Raw genomic sequence first — 21,889 nt, forward strand, 5'->3', positions numbered from 1 at the left:
CCCCTCTCTTTCCCCATTCTCCCCCCTCTTTCCCCATTCTCCCCCCTCTCTTTCCCCATTCTCCCCCCTCTCTTTCCCCATTCCTCCCCCCCCTCTTTCCCCATTCTCCCCCCTCTCTTTCCCCATTCTCCCCCCCTCTCTTTCCCCATTCTCCCCCCCTCTCTTTCCCCATTCTCCCCCCTCTCTTTCCCCATTCTCCCCCCCTCTCTTTCCCCATTCTCCCCCCCTCTCTTTCCCCATTCTCCCCCCCTCTCTTTCCCCATTCTCCCCCCCTCTCTTTCCCCATTCTCCCCCCCTCTCTTTCCCCATTCTCCCCCCCTCTCTTTCCCCATTCTCCCCCCCTCTCTTTCCCCATTCTCCCCCCTCTCTTTCCCCATTCTCCCCCCCTCTCTTTCCCCATTCTCCCCTGTCTCTTTTTCCCCATTCTTCCCCCCCGTCCCTCCGTCTCTTTTCCCATCCCCTCGCTCTCTCCTCCCCATCCTTCCCCTTCGCACGCGCTCCTTCCTTGCTCTCTCCTGCTCTGCCCCCCCTCGCTTTTTCCCACTGCCATCCTCCCCTCTTTCTCTCTCTCTCTTTCCCTGCCCCCCTCTCTCTTTCCCCGCTCCCCCCATCTCCTCCTCCCCCTCCTTTCTACCTTCTCCCTTCCCTCTCTCTCTCTTCTCTATATTCTCCCACCCCTTCTCGATTTCTCTCCTTTTTCTCCCCTCCCCCATCTATCGTGGTGAACTTGGCAGCCAAAATAAATCAATGTGTTTTTTAAACTATTCTGCGTACGTTAAATCTAGCCCAATGAATTGTACTTTGGCACTCCTGCCTGGAAATTTTAACCTGACACTTGTGATTCCATAGCTTAATTTGTTGATCTATGGTTGAATTTTAAATTGGCCCAGGATTGAAATTGGAAATATTTAATGGTTCAACTTGTTCTTCCAGAATTGCTGATCTGCTTGCCATGTTCTAACAATCCATGCGAAAATACTGCTGCTGGCTGGCACCATTACTGCGAGGAGCAGCTGCTCATTAAATTCAGAGTACAAAAAATGTGCCTTGTGCACCATTTTCATCCCTTCCATCAATAAACACACAACTGCAGACTTAAATCATGGATGCTACGAGAGGTCTATTGAAGTTGAACCAAGACAACCAACATATAAATTGTGTCTGTTACATATGGTGCCTGTAAAATGCTATGCAGCTGCTGTTACTGACCATAAAAAGGAATATATTGGTGTAATTAAGGATTATAGCTATATTCACTGTTTAAAAAAAAATTTGTCTTTATTCCAGAAACGACCAGTGCCTTCAGAACAGACAGATTCACACACAAACAAGAAAAGTAAAGTATTACAGTCCAGGTGTCATCTACCGCCTGTTTTGAATGGACATCTTCCTCATTCAACATGCCTTACTGCCACAGCAAATTCCTGTGTGACTGTCAAAACAGAGTTCCAGAAAATTCGCACTTCACTGCCTGAGGGTCGGAATGAGTTTAGCGAACCATTTAAAAAGTGCAACAATGCTACAAAAAGTCACTTAAACCGAAATGATAAAGAATTCAAAGGCAACAGGGATATTGCTGGGAACCCTCGGAACCAAGTTGCACAAGTGAGTTTAGAACAGACAGCTTATCCTCTTTCCGAGGATATGGAACTCTCTGCTAGTCATCATAAAAAGAAGTCCAAAAAACACAAAGAAAAGGAGAGGGAACACATGAGACCAGAAGCAAGATTGTGGCTAAAAGAGAGTCCGATACAACGGGTTGGAAAATCACGTGGCGAGGATGTTGAAGGTAACGTTTGTGTCGGGTTTTTTAAAAAATTATATCTTCCTAAGCTCTTGCAGTGGCTGTGAATCCTCAAACTATAAATCACTTTACATAAATAATTAGGAAATGTTATAATTAAATATTATGGCTTTTGTATAATAGTCCTTTAGAGGTGATCTTGATTTTCAACTTCAACTGTATCGAGGTCTTGATACCTGCTTGCTTCCTCCTTCTCCCTGATCTGCTTTCAAGTGAGTCAGCATTGTGTTATATGGCAAGGGACACCCCTGCTTAGTGTTGATGAAACTGCTCTAGGTATTAAGGGATATAGAACCTAAGGTGGGTAAATTGAGTTAAGATGCAGATCAGCCGTGAATAATTGAATGGCAGAAGAGGCTCGAGGGGCTGAATGGTGTCGTCCTGGTCCTATGTTCCAAGAAGTCTGAGTCCCATAGCCAATATCGAGGGACAGGATAAAATACTGACTGCTCTACAATAGACAGGAGAGGGAAAAAAGGATCCAACTTTCAATGGAGTTGTGGTCTGAATGCAGTTTCATCTTAAAAGTGTGAAACCCCTTAATGTATACAAATTATGCACCTTGGGGCAACCACAGTAGCAGTGGTACAAGTGGCCATCATCAGCGTGTAATTTTAAGTGAAATCTTGGGCCATGTTGTTCACTACCTTACTTTATGAAATACGATTAAATATAAAGCCTTATTTTAACAGTACCTTTTATAAAAGTGTACTTTTGATCCAGAACCAGGGGACACAATAAGGATAAAGGGTAAGCCATTTAGGACCGAGATGAGGAGAAACTTCTTCACTCAGAGAGTTGTTAACCTGTGGAATTCCCGACCGCAGAGAGTTGTTGATGCCAGTTCGTTGGATATATTCAAGAGGGAGTTAGATATGGCCCTTATGGCTAAAGGGATCAAAGGGTATGGAGAGAAAGCAGGAAAGGGGTACTGAGGTGAACGATCAGCCATGATCTTATTGAATGGCGGTGCAGGCTCGAAGGGCCGAAGGGCCTACTCCTGCAACTATTTTCTATGTTTCTATGTTAGCGTTGCAGGAATATTATTCAAAACTGGTAGGAACTAACCTGTATGTACCTGTGTGGGTTTGTCAGCAAAAGGGATTAATTACACTTTCTATTTCCAGTCACCTTAGCTGTTCAAACATTATGTCTAAGGTTCTGTGAAATGTGGCAGGTGCATTGAAGTGCATTTGCTTTTAGCTGTGCACACAAAGTGCCAGAGCTTTTTTTCATTTTGTTGATGACTGACTAAAAATAGCTGTGAAGATCCATTAACCCACACAACTGTTGCCGGTGAAGTCTTTAAAAACAATCCACCATACGCTGCTGCTATTGCCTAATACTAGATAACAGCCATGTAATTACCATTGGCAATTAATAAGGTCCATTGACATTTAGTATTTTAGATAGTCAAATAACCTGTATGATCTTATCTACAGAGCATGAAACTACAAATACATCTGCAACTGCTAGTTCAACAATGGAAATGCCTGACTATTTATTGTGAGTAGTATTAATTCAGTAAAGATTTTGCATTAGGAAATTGCTGTATTTAGTGAAGGCACTGTTGTCTTGCGCATGTTGACAATTCAGTGTGGCTTATATCTGGCAGACTGTGAAAATATAGAATGCTATTAATCGACAAAGTAAAGCTTCCTGGGTCCGGTAAGACGTGGGGTCTGTGTTGCATTGGTGCTTTCGCTGCAGCTGGGACTCTCTCCTGCTGACTGGTCAAGTGCCAAAAAAATCCCATGCAGCATTGCATAAGTCACACCTTGGAAATGGGAGATCCAAATACCTATACTAAATTGTAACTTTGGAACCATGTTTACAGCACAGAAGGAGACAATTCGGCCCATCGTGTCTTTGCTGGAACATTCCAAAACTAATTCCAATGAATATTCCGCAAAGCGTCACTGTCTTGAGCATGCTGCTGTTACACTCTTAACAGTGGATTACTATGCACTTTATGTGTACTGTGCTACAATGCATTTTGAAAAAGCCAATAAATAGAATATCTGCCTATCTATATGAGGCAGAGAGGGGCACCTACAGTTGCTATTTTAAAATATCAATGCATGTTTAGTGCTGCTTCCCCCATTCTGATGTGGAGCCTTGCTTTGGAGCAGCCTATTATTTCTTCTCTCTTAGACTTCACAATAATTCGCAAGTGGAAACGTTAATAGTTCCACCTCACTTTGAAAGAAAAAACAAATTCCTAAAGGTTAACTGTGCAGCAATGTTAAAGTTTTTTTTGTTTAATTTTTGAAGACTTGTGCCACCTTCCTTCAATTGATGCCCATATACTTCAGCCACCAGGATTTGTCTTGGTTTAATGCTAGGTGGCTGTATTTTAGTTTTGGGTTCTTGCTTGCATCAAAATTATAGATTTGCATGTAATGGTGATTCATCCTTTGATTGTTATTCACAAAACCTGTTCACATTACTGTCCATTATTTCCAAAGTTGTTCTTGAGATGGTGGAAGGCCATCATGATGGGAAGGCTATCCAACAGTGATTATCTCTCGGCTTTGACATTTTGAGTGCAAAACACTTATGATACAGTTCTTCTAGCTCGAGATTGGCTAGGGACCTGAGTAAAAGCAGGGATTTTGTATGGGAATGACCATTTAAAGACTCACCAGCTGAGTAATGCATTGTGGCTTTGTGGCTGGGGTGCAACGGCCACCACACGTTAAAAAAATCCACGCACCGGTATCTTCCACCCTTGAGGATGGAGTTCGGGTTCTTCATTCGAAACACCAGTGAAACTCATCCTTTCTTTTTTGGCGTGGAAGCAAGTCATCCTCGTTTTGAGGGACTGCCTATGATGATGATGATGATGTGCTGAATGAAGCCTCCAGAGAGGGGGGAGGCATTTATATCCCCGTGAGAGGGATGTGGGGGTTACACTTTCTTCTCTGGTAATGATCAAAAAGATGTTAATATGAAGGCTTTGTCAGCAAGTCTGGTATTAAATGACTCCACTATTGAGCAAGTGAGCATGGTATCTACATCGCTAACTGACTACAGTGTACAGACTTGGGTTCTGGTAAAGTAGCTGGTTTACATTTTAAAATGATTGCAGGTAGTTCCCAAATATATTGAGATATTTAGCTTTGGCCACTTAAAACCAATGTCAATTATTCTTCTGTAAATACAGGTCAAGGTTGTCCAGTGAACATCTGTTAAATCAGTGGACGAAGTTCACAACCTTTCTCTCAAAGGGTAGTGCAAAACTGGAACTGTTTCCCCCAAAAGGTTTGGATGCTGGGTCAATTGAAATTTAAAAGACTGAGGGCAATAGATTTTTTGTTGTGTAAGGGTATCACTGGATATGTAGAAAAGCAGTTAAATTGAGCTGAGATATTGATCAGCCATGATCTAATTGAATGGCAGCCAGGCTCAAGAGGCTGAGTGCTGTACTCCTGTTCTTGTATTCCTATGTAGCCAAACGGGTGTTTTTGTACAAATTACTTCAGCAGCAAACTAATGTGACAGTCTTTGCTTAGGTACTTGGGTCAGCATTCATATTGACCCTCGTATCATCTCTGCACTTCTTATGTCTGAAGGAGTTTAAAACTTCTATATCATCTTTGCAGATGCGAGTACGGGTTGTAAAGAGTCGATGGAAATGAGCACAAGGGACAAGTAATTGAAATGTACTACACTGTCCGGGGGCTAATCATTATATACTTTGAGGAATCAATTTTTTTCATTCTGTGTTGTTGGGACTTGTCAGCCTGATGCACCTTGTCTGACTTCCAATTCCCTTCTCGGGTTGTCCGCTCAAAGGCAATTTGAAAGAACTTGATGTAAGCAGCCCCACTGACATCAAGACATGGAGTACACAGGTACCCTATGTCAGATTTAGCTGTGCATGTGCATATATCTTGCCATACTGTCATTGGGTACAATACAATGCATTGTGAAAATTGCATTGAAAACCTGTATAAAACACTGGTTTGGCCTCAACTTCAGTATTGTCCAATTCTGGGCACCACACTTTAGGAAGGATGTGAAGGCCTTAGAGAGGGTGCAGAAAAGATTTACGAGAATGGTTCCAGGGATGAGGAACTTCAGTTACGTGGATAGACTGGAGAAGCTGGGGTTGTTCTCTGTGGAGCAGAGAAGGTTGGGAGGAGATTTGATCGAGGTGTTCAAAATCATGAGGTGTCTAGACAGAGTAGATAGAGAGAAACTGTTCCCATTGGCGGAAGGGTCAGGAACCAGAGGACACAGATTTAAGGTGATTGGTTCTTTTGCCAATCAGTAAAAAACTTTTTTACTCATCGAGTGGTTAGGATCTGGAATGCACTGCGTGAAAGAGTGGTGGCGGCAGACTCAATCATGGCTTTCAAAAAGGAATTGGATAAGTACCTGAAGGAAAGAAAATTGCTGGGCTATGGGGAATGGGTGGGGAGTGGGACTAGCTGAGGTGCTCTTGCAGAGAGCTGGTACAGGCTCTACGGGCCGAATGGCCTCCTGTGCTGTAATCATTCTATGTGGGTGACTCTATTGCTGCTATGCATGTTGGGACAACACAGAATTGATAACAAGATTCCTGCAGTGAGGGACAGGTACTCTCGAGCATTGTCTGATCTCAACTTGAATTTATAGCAAGAGCTTGTTAGCTGTCCTCTTCCACAGAAAAGTTTGTTTGCAGAGCAGGCTCAAGCTATTTCTGGCTTGATACACGTTGGCTCTTTCAGATAGAAGGGTCAAGAGTCAGTAGGACCAGGCAATGGAACAGCAGGCAGGGTACAGAGGAGTTTCTGATTTCACGGTGGTGATGAGAAAGGACCCTGAAATTCCTGCCTTGGCCCCTGTTTGAGGTAGTGCTTACAGTTGGGGTCTCCAATCGTTGTCGAGTCCCAACTGACATTGCCGCTAATCTCAGAGTCAGTCAGTTTAAATATTTTGGACGTGTGTCTGTGCTGTGGTTCAGGTGCCCGTCCCGGTGGGGTGGGGGAATGTCACTGCAGCACTTTGCCACAGTGTCCCGGAGGTGGCCACGCTATATCAAGTGGCCTTGAAGGGTAGACACCCAAAACATAACTTCTTTTACTTTTTCTTGAGCCCTTGTTCAAGTGGAAGGAAGGGTGGCTTGATCTTGGTCTTTATCCGAGTTACACGGAGGGCCGAGGTCCACCTCCAGTTTTTGCTAGACTTCTATTTGAATTTGGAGATTGTCAAAGGATATCCCATTGCACACTAGGTATCATCTTTCTCATTGAATGCAGTACAATCTTGATACACAAAGCACCTTCCCTGTATTCATATTTTCTCTTTCACTTGTTGCAATGGGATGGCTAAGATTAACGGTTCAGCTACTGCCTGAAAGGGTGGTAGAGGCAGAAACCCTCATCGCATTTAAAAAGTACTTGGACATGCACTTGAAGTGCCCTACAGGGCTATGGACCAAGAGCTGGAAAGTGAGATTAGGCTGGATAGCTGTTTGTCGGCCGGCACGGACACGATAACCAAATGGCCACCTTCTGTGCTGTAAATGTCTATGATTCTACTGGTGATGCGTGCACTCGAGATGTTGTTACTTCCTCCAGGGAACATCACTGAGGATGTGTCCCACAACAAGGAGATGGGGAAGGTTAGAAACACCCTAGGTATGCATTTGGATGTGAAGGGCCAACAATCTCAGTTAGCTTGACCCACCCCATGTAGATGGGCATAATATCTTATTTATATGTGGAGACTGAGGAAAACCACACCTTGAGCAAATAACTGGGAATTTTGCAACCTGGTAACATTTCATTGCACAGTTGTATTCAGTCTTCAAGGTTCCTTTAAGGTTTTTGCTGTTTAAATATGTCTAGAAAAGTAGTGTAGGTTTATAATTATTGTGCTTGAAGATAATAACTACCATCTATTATCCTTGGCTTTTAAAAAGTATTCAATCTTTAAATAATTTTATACTAAACTCTATTTGGGTATTAAATTGCATACATATTTGGAGGCTATTTTGTGTTGTACAGCTTTTATGGTGACTAGCTGCCTTTAACTTGTTCTTTGTAGTCAAACCTTTATTGAATAGCCATCATGTTGTCTTGTTGTTGACTTGTCTAAGCTGTCAGCCGCTCAAAGTAGACGATTTACTTGTTGATGTTTCATCACGATTGAGTGGGTTGGTACATTTTCGCAGAAGTGAATAGGGTGATTGTCACAGACCCCTGTAACAGGTTCTGACTGGCTAATGCCAGGATTCTAATCTCCTGAAGGAAGAGAAATGAGACAAATCATCATCCCTGAGAGTGTGAGTGTGTTGATCAAATCTTCTCAGGAATACATGATCCAGATATTCTGCACTACACTTTCAGAGTATGATAACTTGACCCTGAGGCAGTTCATAAACTGACAGGAACCTCTGGTCTTCGTTCTGTCTAAAACTGGTGCCATCTGCTGGTGTTAATTCACATCTTGTGTGTGTAACGATGAATATTTGTGGTACTGACCCCTGCTGGAAGGGCCTGGCAGTGGTTGTTATTTGTTCGGTACAGTGGTATTTCGGATGTTACTGTTGGAAAGCAACTTGGTATGTTAAATATTTTTTTTAATTAAAAGAAGGGAATGCAGAAAAGAAATTTAGAGGAGACTCCTGTGCTGGCTTCTTGAGCTTTTCAGAATTTGCAGATGGATAACATATATCCAGATCTCAAGTCGCAGATTTGAAGTCCACTGCTGCATATTAGTCAAGCTTGGTTAGGCTGCTTCTCGAGCACTTGACTAGATATTGGTACAGCAGGATGCAACATCCGAGAAGAAGAAATGGGGAAAACCAGTTTTACCACTACAAGTATATTTAATTAGAAGATTTGTTGGTCCAGTGCCAGACTGCCCAGCTCTCCTGCTTAAATGAAAGATGGGTATCCTTCACCTTCTATAATTAGTTACAAGGCATGTAAAAACTGCTGTTAAAATTCTACCCATAAAACAGGCAGGTCGTAATACCTATTTACCAAGTGCCTTTATAGAACTGTCTCAGGAATTCTGAGGTCCTGTTGTATCAATTATTTTTTTTTACAACAAACTAAAATATATTTAGGGCACAGATTTTTTTTTTAAGCTGTGGTCAGTTAAACCATTTGGCATTTACCGAGATGACCCATCCGTTAAGCTTCATTGCTTTTGCTGCAAGTGCTAGAGAAGCAGAGCGTTTTTGTTGCAGCAGCTCCACTGTTTTTTGGGAGCAGTCGCTGTAATCATCGCTCATTATGTTCAGTAGCTCTGCATGCGAGGAAAATGCTGTTGATTCTGCCAGTTATCTGAAGTGGATACTTACAAATCAATCAGATTCTTAACCATCAGATTTTATCTTTTAGTGAATCGCCTGGGAATTTTCCAGTTTTTAAACATAAAAAATAATGCAGTTGAAAATTGGGAAGGAGTGGCTTTAGCGTTGCCAATTCTGAACATATAGCCACTTAGTCTTCAGAATAGTTTCCCATTTAATTTAAGTTATGTAACGATTTTTTGGACAGAAGGCAAGAGTAAATGCTGCACACCACACAATGCTATGTGTGTGCAGCTGAGAGATATCAACAGAACAAAATCTCATGACATTTTCACAGTTGAAATATAGTGAATCATGTGGGTTAACTAACAAGTTATGAACTCTTGGGTGAAAATTAGTATACGTTCAAAATAACGAACATTGCAAAGGAATAGGTGCACCAGAAAAAGGTAGAAATACCAGCTCTTCCTTCCTCCCCATCTGCCCTTCATCAAATTTCTCACAAATGGCCAAATTGCTTCAGAGCTTAAACAAAAATACTTTAATTTTCTTCTTGTGTTACTCGTTAAGTTACATGGTTTTGACTTATTTCTTTAGAATCCCATGCTTTTGAAAGCTTGCAGGTAATGTGACAATTATTTTTGCAGAAAGTACACTGCCATTACGTCTTTAGAACTGTGTCAAAACTATCGGAATGATTTCAATGCCGAATACAATGAATACAGAGATCTTCACACAAGAATTGGAAACATAACGCAACAATTCATACAGTTGGGATCAAAAATCAAAACACTTAACCCAGGAACCGAGGAATACAAGGTAAGGGGATGCAAGTTGTTTGATCAGCAAAGGCTGGTTCTGTCAAACTCTCTCTCTTTTTCCCCTGCATTCTTCTCCCTCCGCTTGGACTTCAGCTGGTTCTGGGCGATTATGCAGCCAAGTTGACTGGTAGTGTGGAGAAGCTCATGTAGCATTGGGGTGATGGGGGGGGGGGGTGAGAGAGAATGTATCGTGCATACATAAGTTTAGAATTTGGTGCCTTTCTATATTTACAAGATGCCACTTTAAACACTGGTTTACTTCTATGCAAGTGAGGTATGTTAAATTAGAAGGCCTGCTGTGTTTAAATTATTGAGGGAGAGGAGGGAATTAATTAAAATAGAAATGTATTCAGCTACTTTCACACCTGATTTGCGGCAGAGCATTTCAGGCAAGATAAAGAGCTAAGCACAACATAATTAAATGTTTACTGTACACCATGTCAGACTTTATATTCAAGAACAAAGATGCAAACCAACCATAAAATTCTGAATCAGTTTGCTGTTTATGACCGTGTAATGATAAAAATTGGATTTCTCTTGAATCATTTAGAATGGCCAAAAGAGCACCAGCCTCTCAACTGCTTTTGGCTATCCTTCCCTTAAACGGTGCCTTGCTAAGGAGTTTAATAAAGCTTTCATCTTGGAAAGGAACACTCTTATTTCCCATGAATTGGTTATTCATGTTTTAAGACCACACTTAGTTATAGGAATACAAATGACTATGAACCAACAGTTTAATTCCTCTAAGGATGTTTGTTTAAATAACACCTCACTTTTTAAATAGACTTGTTAAAATACAAAGTTCGATCATCATTTAAGTTAGTAATGTAGGAAAAGGATATTTAGTTTTATTGCAGTCTTTACTTAATGTATTTTAAATTGATGTAAGTGTTGATGTCTGCTAAAAAAATTTTAAGCGTCTCCATTTTCTTCAAGCAAGCCACAGCCTTCTGAATTGATGATTAAAAATGGGAAGGGGCTAACAATTTATGAAACCAGGTTTAAAAGTTTGAAATGGTGCATTGATAAGATTACATTTAAGAACGTGAAGCCCAATTTATTTATGGTACTGTATTTCAGTTGGTGGAGGACCAAATATTCGAGGAATATAGGAAGTTCAAAAAGGTAGGTTATTTATTTATTTTTAAGGAGGGGGCGAAATTCCCCTGTTGTGCGCCTCCGGGGGGCGCTAACGGCATGAACCTGTTTTCGACGGGGTGGGAGTCCCATTTTGTTTTGGCCAACTTATTTGTCCAGCATGTTGATGGTCTGTGGCGTGGTCCGAGCCGCCATCTTGCAGCCTGGCACTCAGTTTCGGTGCCGGGCTGTGGCCTCCCTGGTGGCCCAGTGGAGGCCATCAGAGGCCCTCCCCTTTAACGGAAGAGGAGAGGCGTTGAAACGCATCAACGCTACACGGAGAAGCCAAGTAGCGCTGACGATCAGACCCGAGCAGTGCCCCAGAAACCACCCCAACAGGAAGTGAAGCACATGGCGCTCCACTTCCTGTGAGGGGCGGTAACCCCAATTTCACGGCTGGGGCGGGACTTCCAGGTGGGTGTGGGAAGGCCCTCTCCGGCTGGGTTACCATCCCCAAATGGGGCGCAGGGGTATTTCTTCCCCTCTGTTTTACCTGTTTTTTGTTCTTGTAAAATTGGAAACTATTGTGCCAGCAATCAACATTAGAAGCATCTGGGTAGCGGGAATGTTTTTCTTGCTGGTTTCTTAAACTTTGAATTCGGAGAAGCTATTTAATTAACTCTTTCCAAACCACATGGAGGTGGAATTAATATTTTCTTCAGCTTGCCTGGGAATGTCCTAATATGGAAAGTGGGGTATTTTCATAATATTTTCAAGAGGATGGTATTGTATAACAGTTTAATATTAGCCATGTTCTGTGCTGCACACAACATCTGACTGGTATTCTGTTTCATTTATGCTTTACTGTTCTCAGTATTTGCCAGTTCCATTGTCTGTGCTTCTTAGTACATCTCTCCTGATTTATTCAATACCTTACCCCGTTGTTTTACTTGCCCTCTAACTCCTCTCTTCATTTCTGTGCCACTGTTGTCATCAAAGTTCTTGTCCACTTGTGCTCTTCCATCACTGTTTCCCATACCAGGAAGCCTTCTAAATTAGGTAAATGAATGTAACTACAGATACCTTTACAATAGTTTAATGTTCAGCTTCCCCATCTATTCCAGGATCTCTTATGCACGCCAGGAAATTAGACAGTGGGACTACAGTTCCTTTCTATGCATGCTTGTAATTTGTGAATTGAGATGGTGGTTGACAGTTTTATAAAAGTGGGTGCTGTTTTTCCCCCTTCTGAAATAGACTCATCCTACGTATCGGGAAGAGAAGGTTCGCTGTGAGTATCTGCACCGGAAGCTGGCTCACATCAAACAATTGATCCTGGAATATGATCCGAGCCACACGCCGTGATGATATTCATTGGCAAGTGCTTCCTTTGCCCAAATGTTCAGACCAACTGGTTTCTTCTGGGCACAACACAAGAGAACTTATTTGTCTGGAAACTGGAGGACAATTTTTAGTGTGTTTTTTTAAAGAAGAAATCTTTTGACCATTGAAGAGATCCAATCTGTCAATGAAGAACTGAGGGTATCAGTGCTTGCAACAAGGTTTGACTACCTGTGATGTTTGACCATTTGAACTGAGCCATAAACTGCATGTTGTCCATACATTTTTGCAATGTATATATGTACTACATAACAAAACGCAAAAGCAGAAAGTAGTACTGTTGTATTTTGGAAAATATTTATCTCCTCTAAGATGCCTTAATATGAATTTAAAACCATAAAACTTAAGTCTACCATGCATTTTTATGGGGCCAATCATGATATGTAGTACGAATTTCTGTTCAAACATTCACCACCTAAGGTTAAACTTTCCGACATTTCTAGCTTCAGGCAACATCATTGTGATATTTAACACAAAACTGCCCTGTTGTATCAGTAATATTGCCTTAAGGTGTTTTTTCTTCTTGGGAATAACACTAGTATGTGTTTTTTAGTGACCTTTGCTTTTGCCTTAGTTTGCTACTAAACCAGCCAGAAATGGTTCCTCGTCCTTTGATCCCAGACAGTACAATGAGTGTGTCAAATAAATGTCTTTTACAAAGAATAATATATTCATCCAAGATTGCTTACAAATCTTGTACAAGAAGGAACAAAATAATAAATGTGTTGTACACTTACCACACTTTTCCCAATATAGATTTTTTTTCTAAAATTATATTTTTCAACATTCTCAGAAAAAAAATTGAGAATTTATAAGGAATGGAACATTATCCTGGTTGCAGCAAATTTAAAGCCAAATTTGGTGAAACTTTATTGCAAAGGATATGATGTAATTTTCAGATTGTATGGCTGGTGCACAGAGTGTTTGATATGAAATTTTCTGTCTATTTTCGCTATGTGAAAACCTGTTTGGATATTATCTGTACTGCATCCATGTGCGCCAGTCCCTAAACCTGATCGGTGTACAAAATAATTTATTGCTCAATTGTTTTGCTTTTTTTGCACAATCAAAACAGGATCATTTTTAATTTGTTCGGTGTCTGAGCTAAGTATACAATATACGGAATAAAAGGTAACAATGGCGTGTGTATATATATATATATATGTATGTATATATATATATATATATATATGGCAGGTGTGCACTGTTTGTAGGGGAACGCGTGCTATCTGTGTAACTCTTGTGTTAGTCTAAGACACTAGCTGAATTCTGGCTCCCCTCTCTTTCAGCATAGCCTGTGGGTGTACAGCGTAGAACACACACCCACGGTCAAACATGATTGGTGTGCTATACAGTAGTTCGTATGGTGACGTGATCACCCAGTGCCCATAATTCTCTGAACTGTACCCCATGTGGATGAATTGCTATTTCCAATATATATAGACTCTGTTTATATCACTAAAACCTTGCGTTTAAACCAACCATTCTGATTCCGTTTAATGCTGACTACTATACGTTGGTCTGAAATGGAAGCATTTTGGGGGTTTTGTTTTTCTTGTTATTGATGCTATGGAGGTTGGAGAATAGGGATTGCTAAGTCTTGCAATCTCTGGCCAAAAGACCTTGGTTAAGTAAAAATGTTTGCTCGGTGTAATATAGCAGGATTCCATGCTATGTTTACATGGTTGATTTAGCTCCTGCTCTTGTCATTTGTTAGCCCACTCACTATTTCTTCGATTTGATTGGTGTTGCTCTTCTGCGTTATCAAAATCTATTATAGGTAACCACTTTTAACGATTTGCATTAATCAATTTGAGTTTCAACCTAGTTCAGTCTTGTTTCTATAAACGATGTATTGCTGTAGGAGGTGGAAGTAGACTTGTATGGCATACCAGTTGGGACTAACTGCTGAATAAATGTTAGATTGCTTGGATATGCTATTCAGGTGCGTCCATGCTAATAACTCCCATGAGTAGATTCCACTGCCGTCATTTTTTGCCCTGTTTGTGATGTACCAGTTTTCAGAGCTATTTGAGCTCTGAAATTATTGAAATTGTTATTTTCTGAGGTCATCGAAACCTTGGCTGTCCATGCCCCAACTCTCTCCAAGTCCCGTTCACTCATTACCACTGTAGTCACTGACATTGGCTCCCAGTTAAGTAATGCCTTGAATTTAAAATTCTCATTCTTTTTTTTCCAAACCCTCCATGGCCTTGCCTTTCCCTATCTCTAATCTCCACCCTACAACCCTCCAAGGTATCTGCACTCCTCCAATTCTCTTGAGCATTCCCGATTTTAATCCCTCCACCATTGACGGCCATGCCTTCAGCTGACTAGGCCCTAAGCTCTGGAACTCCCTGCCTAAACCTCTCTGCCTCTCTTTCTTTCTTTAAGATGCTCCTTAAAGCCTACCTCTTTTATCAAGCTTTTGGCCATCTGCGTTAATATCTCTCGTGGCTCGGTGTCACGTTATTCCAGTGAAGCGCTTTGGGACGTTTTACTACGTTAAAGGTGCTATATAAATACCAGTTGTTGTGTAATCGCAATCATTCTTTAGTCTTAACACTAGTCTCATCTCTTCTTTTGTCATCCCTTTGTCCTCTCAGTTCCTTTTGTTGTTCATCTCTTGCCACAAATGCACTTCACAGGTAAATCCCCACGTGTATATATAAATATACATATATGTGAAATGACACTTCGCCTGTACAATTCTGATCTAAAAACATCATAATAAAAGTCCTGAAACATAAACAGAACGCACAGCACCTGCACCAGAACACAGGTCTACATTTGAGATGTGGAACCCTTCCTCAGAACTGCAAGACTTGCGTCTTCTCGAAAGATGCTACCTGACCTGCTGAGTCTTGCCTGCATCTGCAGTATTTTGTTATTTGTTCATAATAAAAGTTATTGTTTTCCTCTTAAATATTGTATGTGACCAGAGTTAACTCAAGAAAAATCGTTGCGAATCAGCAGATACCGCTTATCATGGAGAACGCTATTTAATTTTTTTTTTAAAAGATCATTCAAACTTAATATTTCAAATGTATTTAAGGATGTGGGCTTTCATGTTGCACTGAAAGACTTTTAGGGCTAGAATTTGATCAAAATCCAGCACTGCCGGATTGCCGCCCAAAAATACGCTAAATTAAGGCCGGCGAAAAATTGATCAAAAAAATAAAAATGGGTCCCGCACGCGAATTCTCAACGGAAAATGCGTTCCTGGTCAAATTAGACGGTGCTCAAAATTTAGTCCGAGGCTGCGAGTTGGGCCTAGGGCGGGGGGAAAACACACACACTATTTTTCAAAAATACAAAAATCGGAAAACATTCACAGGACTCTTCTGCACCGAATCGCTGCAAAAGAATTTTTTAAAAACCTTTCACTTACCTTTTTTGCAGGGTTTATTACCTACCACTGATCAAAGGGCTGCTCTGGCCGGTTTCTCTTGGGTGGTATTTTTTCCCTCAGCTACGGAACACCGCTACCACCAAACTCAGGCGGTGGCAGTTTTTTTAGTCCTCCACGCCGGCAGTCCGCTCCCCAGCGGTATTTCGAAACCACTGGCGGAAGACTTTGATGAAACTTGCACCGGGAGGTTTTCAAGCAAAAAACAGGAATACCGCCGAGAAACCAGGGGAAAATGGTGATCAAATTTCAGCCCTTAATCTTTATTGATGTAATTTGCAACATAAAGCAAGCAGTTAAAGTTGACTTCTAGCACTTCCTTAGGTGAAGAGATTTGTAGTGTGCTACTCAAAATTCAAAATTTCTTGGGTTTGATTTCTCAAGTTCTAACATTAAAAATCGTGTGGCTAACGCTGACTTTTTTTAGATTGCAGTATGTATGAGAAATAATCCTGTGCTCCCAGCGACATTGTAACTGTAATTCACCAGCCCCCTGCAAGTGCAGAATGGGCTCCATGGTTTGATTTGTTTGTTGGTGGCTATGTGCCATGAAGTGGCTCGTGATCTGGCTTATTAAAAGGGAATTTCTGCATACTGGCGCCAACTAAAGTTACCTTCCGCCAAACCATAACCTCATGTTGCAGTTAAATATAAAGAGTTCTACGCCCTTAAATAGCAGTTAGCATTTTGGGTTTGAAGAATTTTTATGCTGTCAAGTTCAAGTGTTCATCTTGTGTTTCCTTGTTTTGCACCGTTTGAGTGTAAACCCTACAGTTTTCTACTGAAGATTTTAGAAATAAGCTGAATTTAGTGTGCAGCAGGGCTCCGTTTAAGCATAATTATTTGATAGGGCCCCATATTATTACTTGTTATAATACTGTGGCTATTTTTCTAACATTGCTGTACAGTATTAGATTTCTTCAACAAAGAACCATTCTGGAAATTGTCCCTATTTGACACTGGGCAGCACTTTTAACTACTGCCTAATCCCCTTTTGGAACACAATTCACAGCATGATCAGGGAAATCGCTAAAAGTATTCTTTGAAACACAACTTCGGCTTCGTGGTAGCCTGCAAGACACACTGCAATCTGTTAATTATACTAACAAAACACAAGTGAAAAGCATAGTGCACCAAAACGCAGTAGTTCAGGGTCTAGTAGCCACTCAATAATACTTAAAGCCAAGTGTCCCTTCATCATTGTCTGACTGGAACATCTCATTCCATTCCTCAACTGAGCCATCCTTTGGAACTCTGCTCGATAGAAACCTTTGGCACTTACTCTGAAGAATCATATTCCATTCAGATTCCTATTCAGATGCATCAGTATTTTTTCTAAAAACAGACCTCCTGCATCCTTTGAAATGGGCTGTGTTGAGGATACAGACTGAGTTGTAGGGACCCATTCATACTTGAAGTGGTCTTCCTAATTCTCTACTTTGCAATGGAGTTTTGCAGGCTTACAGATATCCAGGTCTCCCCCCCCCCCCCCCCCCCACCTTCCTGACAGCAACTTTATCCTTCTAACCACTATATCCAGCAGTTAAGCCATCCTCGGCTAATCTTCTTACTGCAGTACAGGTTAAACACTGCCCGTCTCGTGAACTATATTTAAAAAGAAAAGTACTTTTGAAGTGTAGTCACTGTTGTAATGTAGGAAGCAAGGCAGCCAATTTGCGCACAAGCAAAACCCCACAAACAGCAATGTGATTACGACCAGATAATTTGTTTATAGTGGTTTGGTTGAGGGATTAAATATTGGCCACGACACCAGGGAGAACTCCTCTGCTCTTCTTTGAAATAGTGCCATGGGATCTTTTACATCCACCTGAGAGAGCGGGCGTGATCTTGGTTTAACGACTCATCCGAAAGACGGCACCTCCGACAGTGCAGCATTCCATTAGTACTGCACTGGAGTGTCCACCTGATTTTCTGCTCACGTCCCTGGAGTGGAACTTGAACCCACAACCTTCTGACTCCAAGACGAGAGTGCTGCCCATGGAGCCACGGCGGACCTAATTTGAGAGCTGTGGGATTAAACATTCTTCCTTTGTGTTAACACAGATTACCTGAAACTGACCCATAAGGTTTCCAGCCATCCCACTGTCTTATTTCACAATCACACCGCAGGATTATGTTTGATATGCTGTCTTCCATTTAAGAAAAAATCCATTAGCTTCATTTCACTCATTAGCTATATACGTCAGCACTATGGTTTGTTTCTGGTCACTGATTCAGTCGCTGGATCTGGTTGTATTTGCTCCATTTGACTCCAGATAACCCTGAAAACCAATGCCCTTAAATGGTGGGGTGTGTATAGCTGGACAAGCAAAGGAAAGCTTAACAATGTCTTGTACTGGTAAAATGCAAAGCATACAACTGGTTGCCCAGATTACCTGGTTCCCACATTACAACAGTGACTACACTCCAAAAGTACTTCATTGGCTGTAAAGCACTTTGAGACGTCCGGTGGTTATGAAAGGCACCATAGAAATGCAAGTGTTCCTTTAAACTCCTAAATGCACTTGCAAAATCCTTAAGCCTTGGCTATTGCCCACCTGTACCTAAGCAGTCCAGGCTTGAACCAGTGAGGGCTGTTCCTATGGGAAGAGTGCACGTGGAAACTACCCCTGTGCGGAGATCTCAGTAGCTTATTTGCGGGACTCTTACACGTGGAAAGCCACCACTACGCTTAATGGGAATCCAGCTGGGAAAAAGATGTTCAGTGACTGATGTTCCTTTCTAGAAACTCCTGGAAGCTCGCCATCTTCTGTTGGATGGAACTGGTTAAGTGCGGTTTTGTTCCTCTTCATAAATATTCATGTTCTATTGAGCAGACCTTGGAATCTAACTGTTATCGGCAAGGCGAATGTGTGGCTGACTGGTGATAATATGATGCTGACTGCACATGGCATGAGCTCCCAGTCCAGCAGCTCTTTTTATGATTGCGGTCAATTTCCTTTGGGATCATGTTGAGCCTCGCTCATAGAATGGACATGTATTGCCTTCACCAATCCCACAGGACCACCTCTTGTGCTACACCCTTTCTTGGCTGCTTCCCTCCCCTTTGCTTTCAAAGCGACCGAGTCGCTCCATTTTCCCTGGGCCACCAAATCTGAAGTAAAACTCTCTCCTATGTTTCAGAAGTGCAGTGTTGTCACAGTCGTTTCACACAATCTCCGAATCTTCGCTTCAGAGACACGTTTGATTAGTGGTTGTAGCAGGAACTAGGAGAATGGGTGCAAATTACATGTTGAGAAAATGGTTTTAAGGTCCACTTGGGTTTAAACATTCACATATAATGTGTGCTTGCATATAGCACATGTTGATTTTGGACTCATTCCAGCATGCAAATAGTGTCCATTGTACGTGGAAAAATTACAGGATTCTGAAATAAGGTGGTAACAGCTATCCAGTGTTTCTTCATTTTAACATCGCACACTGTTTCTTTCTTCAAAATAATTTCACCCTTTCTAGGCTGGGTCTCTCAGGGATCAGTGGGAAAATGTTTACTCTGCGTCCAGCTTCCATTTGCTCTGAATCTCTCCAGAGAATCCAGAAAAGCAGCACAAAATAATCAAAACATCAGACTTTTCCACAGCTTTCTCTTGCTTTGTCAGTCAAAATGCAAGTTAGCTCTGTTTGGCAGCATTATGAGATCTTTGCACAGGCTCTTCCTGATGATTCAAAGTTGTGCACCGAAAAATTGAATTGTCCAACAATTCGAATGAAGTAACAAAAATAACAACAGCGTGGGAATGTAGTAAACATTGAATGATCAGATCATTTAAACTAAGCAGCTTTAATTGAGGAGTAGATTGTAGCAATCCTGAATAATATGCAATAATTGAATCTGAAAAAATACGTCGCCGGAACTCTTCAAAAAAATGTCAACTATTGTCATTCACTTGCGTTCTACTGCCATCTTGGCTTCTGATTTTCTGTAACTGCTCAAATACTGCCATCCATAATTGTTATGTCGCCCTATAACCCTGCCAACATAATGCTTTAAAAGATTAGTCTGCCAGCAATTCATTTTGGGACTTGTCATTGGGTATGTGATTAAATTTGATGTCTGTTGACTTTAAACATTGCGCAGAAGATTATTCAGTGCTTACTAATTTATGACAAAAGTGATTTATTTAAATATTTATTGAATAGACAACACTATATTACTAATCAGAACTGAAATATCACAAGTGGATAATATTAGATCAGCGACATTGAAAGGATAAAAAGGTTTCCTCTGTTTAATCTGAGCTATTCTGAAAGAAGACTGGCCTCTCCAAATATTCAGATCCAATACCTTCATATAAATGTGGTCAATACAGAATAATTTTATCTTGTATTTGTTTGCTTTGCCATATATATATATCACTGTGCACACCATCTGGATTTGTCCATTGGTCTAGCTGTGAAAATTTCAAATTGTATTACTGCAAAACAGTCAACATTTTAAAGTAGATAACATTTGAAAATGTATTTTTCTCTTAGCGGCTGTAATTTGTTATGTCTTAATAAAGCATTCTTAATTTAAAAAAATGCAACAATGTCAGTTTGAACTGTACCTAATCAAAACTACAAGTGAACGGATGCCTTATTAAAGAGCCAGGTGATGGTTTGTTGATTCGGAGTGTGAACGTTTTCCCCGCGAGTTCCACCTCTTCCTTTTCATTCGGAGCTGATGACCATTTTAGTCATTTCTGGTTGGGCAACAAAAAAAATGTTTTTTTACCCAGCCATTAAAAAGTTTTAATTCTCAAAAGGTACAATACAAAAACCATCCATTTAAAATGTTGTACTTCATACAGACCTCAAAGTTATTGTACAATGCCGGTATAATTAATTCATACATACATGAATGAATGAAGAAGAAAGTTAAGTTTCTCTGACCTAATTGTGGATGCTGCTCATTCTGTGAACGCAGTTTATCCATGTACACACAGCTTTCTCCAATGTTTAGTCCATTCTGGGAAAAAAAAGAAAGACTTGGATTTATATAGCACATTTCATGGCCACCAGATGTCTCAAAGCGCTTTACAGCGCTTTAGAGTGTAGTCACTGTTGTGATGTAGGAAACACGGCAGCCAATTTGCGCACAGCAAGCTTCCACAAACAGCAATATGATAATGACCAGATCATCTGTTTTTTATTATGTTGATTGAGGAATAAATATTGGCCAGGACATCAGGGACAATTCCCCTGCTCTTCAAAATAGTGGCATGGGATCTTTTACGTTCACATGAGAGAGCAGACGGGCCGCGGTTTAACGTCTCATCCGAAAGACGGCACCTCCGACACACTCTCAGCACTGCACTGCACTGGAGTGTCAGCTTAGAATTTTTTTGTGCTCAAATCCCTGGAGTGGGACTTGAACCCACAACCTTCCTGTGTGTGTGTCACCAGTTTCCCGATTCCATGTTTAAGACGAACTTTAAGCGGTGAAATAGCAACAGAATATATCTCTAGGTCAGGATTGATTTCCCATACATGGCGATCTCCTGGCAGGATTTCCAACACCAAGAGGGAGCCACCTTCCAATGGCCCAAAAGGAAATACCGGCAGTGGATCACACAATCCCTGCGGCACCACAAGTGGTGGGCGCGACATTAAAGGGGCAGACAAGCCCCATAGAATGGAGGAGCTGTTCCGCTGTAGCCCTTGGTCGTGACAGGGCCATCGGCAAGTAAGTGTGAGGGATGAAAGGAAAGTAGGCCGCTATAAGGACATCTCCCTCCATCATGGGACATCCCCACAGCTACATAGTCACCTCTAACTGGGGGTCCCGGGGTGAGGGGTGAAGATATGCATTTATATAGCGCCTTTCACAACCTCAGGACGCCACAAAGCGCTTTACAGCCAATACTTTTAAACTGTAGTCGCTTGTAATGTAGGAAAAGCGGCAGCCAATTTGCACACAGCAACGTCTCACAAACAGTAATGTGATAATGACCGGATAAACTTTAAAATATATTGGTTGAAGGATAAATATTGGCTAAGACAGCGGGGTGAACTCCCCTTCGAATAATGCCGTGGAATCTTTTACCTCCACCTGAGAAAGCCTCATCCAAAAGACAGCATCTCTGGCAGTGCAGCACCTCTTCAGTCCTGCGCTGGAGTATCAG

The 21,889-nt window shown here is 41.4% G+C and overlaps 1 protein-coding gene across 1 annotated transcript in view; it reads left to right on the forward strand.

Moving 5' to 3' along the window:
- LOC139227513 (RNA polymerase II elongation factor ELL) overlaps nucleotides 1-20,300 on the forward strand; it is a 96,373-nt gene extending 76,073 nt beyond the window's left edge. Inside the window, exons 8-12 of the mRNA XM_070858295.1 lie at nucleotides 1,288-1,789; nucleotides 3,247-3,310; nucleotides 9,704-9,875; nucleotides 10,958-11,002; nucleotides 12,212-20,300. Coding sequence (XP_070714396.1) covers nucleotides 1,288-1,789; nucleotides 3,247-3,310; nucleotides 9,704-9,875; nucleotides 10,958-11,002; nucleotides 12,212-12,319 — 891 coding nt within the window. The 3' untranslated portion in view covers nucleotides 12,320-20,300. The remainder of the gene's footprint in view (nucleotides 1-1,287; nucleotides 1,790-3,246; nucleotides 3,311-9,703; nucleotides 9,876-10,957; nucleotides 11,003-12,211) is intronic.
- Nucleotides 20,301-21,889: the final 1,589 nt, after the last annotated feature.

This window comes from Pristiophorus japonicus, chromosome 17, assembly GCF_044704955.1.
Source record: "Pristiophorus japonicus isolate sPriJap1 chromosome 17, sPriJap1.hap1, whole genome shotgun sequence".
Taxonomy (NCBI): Eukaryota; Metazoa; Chordata; class Chondrichthyes; family Pristiophoridae; genus Pristiophorus; species Pristiophorus japonicus.